Raw genomic sequence first — 2,195 nt, forward strand, 5'->3', positions numbered from 1 at the left:
GGCCTTGTTCTGACTGTCTAGCAGGACCTTCCGAAACTGGTGATTGGCTGAGGAAGCGAGGTTGTTCTCCTGAAGTTTTTTCCTGCCTTCCAAGTTCTTGAGTTGCCTCTTGTAGCAGGCCTGCACCATCTTCTCCTGCAACAGCTGAATGTTCTGCTCGCGGAGGTCCTTCTGCATCACCTCCTTTTCTTTCAGCATCTGCTCCTGGCAATGCTTCCGGTACTCCGCTTGCTCCCGAGCTCTCTCCAACTTCTCCCTGCGCTGGCTCTCCCGTTCCTGAACCTGTCGCTTCCACTTGCTGTCTCTCAAGGCCATCTCCTTCTCCCAAGTCTCCAGCCGTTCCTGCTGTTCCTTGCTGAGGCGGGCCCGTCGCTCCTCTTTCTGCCGCTCCCACTGCTCCTTGCTATGTGACAGCTGCTGCTGGCGCTCCCTCTCCATCATCATCTGGAACCTCTGGTTGCAGCGCTTCACCTCCTCCCAGGCCTCGGCCGCCTGGTGCTGCAGCTCCTGTATCCTCCTGGCCTTCTTCAGCCGCTCTAGCATGAGGTTGACGATCTTTTTGTCCCGGGCGGGGATCATGGCCTCCGAGTGCTTGTCCTTCAGGTTTTGGAAGGGCTCCAAGTCGGACTCCTTGTTAATCTCCGGGCTTTGGGAGTACTGGGCGCCACGTTCCACCAGCGGGCTCATGGCCTTGCCACGCAGCTCCCCGGAGGAGGTTCGGGCTCTGTGCTCTTTCGAGGGCAAGGCTGGCTTCTCCAAAGAGGTAGAGGATGGATCCCAGTGACCCATGCTCCTGCGCACAGTCGTGGCCCATTGGTCTCCGCTGGGTTCCCGCTCCAGAGTCAGGGTCCCTCGCGGAGAGGTGTAATCCCCGCGGGGGGTGGGCGCGGGAGTGTCCTTTTTCCCCGAGTGGGGCCGCCTCTCCGGCGGGGGCTGCTGCCAGGCCAAGGTGTAACTACCCGCCCTGCCGTGCCGCAAAGACCTGGCGGCCGACTCGCGGTCATCGTCGGGACGGCGGCTACGGGGCATCTGCCTTCGCGCGCGGTCAGGGGGTCTCCGGCTCACGTCGGTCAGACTGCGGCTCTCCCGCGGCGAGTTGGGGAAGAGGCGCCGCTGCGGCTGCGGCGTCGGGGGGTGGTGCGCCTGCTGAGCGGCCGCGGCCACCGCCCCGCGGGCTCGCTCCGTGGCCTGGCAGCCCGGCCGGCCGGCCACGTCCTTGCCCGGCATCTGGCCCTCGCCCTTAAAGCCGCCCGAGCTGCCGTGGGGCAGCGGCGTGGGTTCCCGGCCCAGCGGCTCGTGGTCGTAGACATCCAGGTGGGGCAGTGGCGAGAAGCGGCCCGTGCCCTCCATCCCCCGGGCGGCACCCCGGCCCTCTGCAGAGCTGCTCTCTTGGCCTCGTCTGGGGGTTCTGGCGGAGGCGCTGAGGAGCCTCCTGACCGTCCAGCAGGTCCTTTATGAATCCCGGTCACGCCCCGGACAGGCCTCTGACCCCCACCCCCACCCCCGGGGGCGGCCTGCGCCGCCTGTGACGCCCAAGCCACTTCACAATGGTCCTGCGCCAGCACCCGCAGCTCTGCGGCTCAGTCTGGGCAAGACCCTCCGCCACTGGACTCAAACGTCTCCTCTGCGTCGGGTGTCACCTCGCGGCAGGTCCGAGCCCTCCCCGGAGGGCTGGGGCAGTCATGGTGGCTTAACTCTTCAGTGGCAGCAAATGTCTGAATCCCTTTTCGGTCACCCACTCAGGAAACATTAAGCATCTGTTAGGCACTGTGCTAAACTTCCGGTAGTGCGAAAGGAGGCTCCTTCGCACCTTCGAAGAGCCTACCATGTAATAATTATTTGGTTGATTGCCTAGAATTAAAGTGATGGAGAAAATGTCATTAAACGATACGTGCCAGGCACTGCGCTAAACACTGAGGTTGCAAAAGGCAAAAGACGATTCCTGTCCTCTAGGAGCTCAACTATCTAATTAATTATTTGGTTGATTGTCTAGACTTGAGAAAGTAAAGGACAAAAAAATATAAATTTTGCAGATTAAATTTAAAAGTCTGTCCTGTGTTTTGTTGTCACTTAAAGTGATAGAGAAATGTTTATAATACAGATCAAAGTGCGGCACATATCACACCTTGGGCATACAAGAGATGGGTAAAAACCAACATTTTGTTATAATGACTGAAGTGACCGAGTCTGAAGTT

General features: G+C 59.7%; 1 protein-coding gene across 1 annotated transcript in view; it reads right to left on the bottom strand.

The window, feature by feature from the left end:
* CCDC185 (coiled-coil domain containing 185) overlaps positions 1-1,521 on the bottom strand; it is a 2,209-nt gene extending 688 nt beyond the window's left edge. Inside the window, exon 1 of the mRNA XM_074262645.1 lies at positions 1-1,521. This exon is cut by the window's left edge and continues 688 nt beyond it. Within this exon, the coding sequence (XP_074118746.1) occupies positions 1-1,350 (1,350 nt within the window). The 5' untranslated portion in view covers positions 1,351-1,521.
* Positions 1,522-2,195: the final 674 nt, after the last annotated feature.

The sequence above is a fragment of the Sminthopsis crassicaudata genome, chromosome 4, assembly GCF_048593235.1.
Source record: "Sminthopsis crassicaudata isolate SCR6 chromosome 4, ASM4859323v1, whole genome shotgun sequence".
NCBI classification, from domain to species: Eukaryota; Metazoa; Chordata; class Mammalia; order Dasyuromorphia; family Dasyuridae; genus Sminthopsis; species Sminthopsis crassicaudata.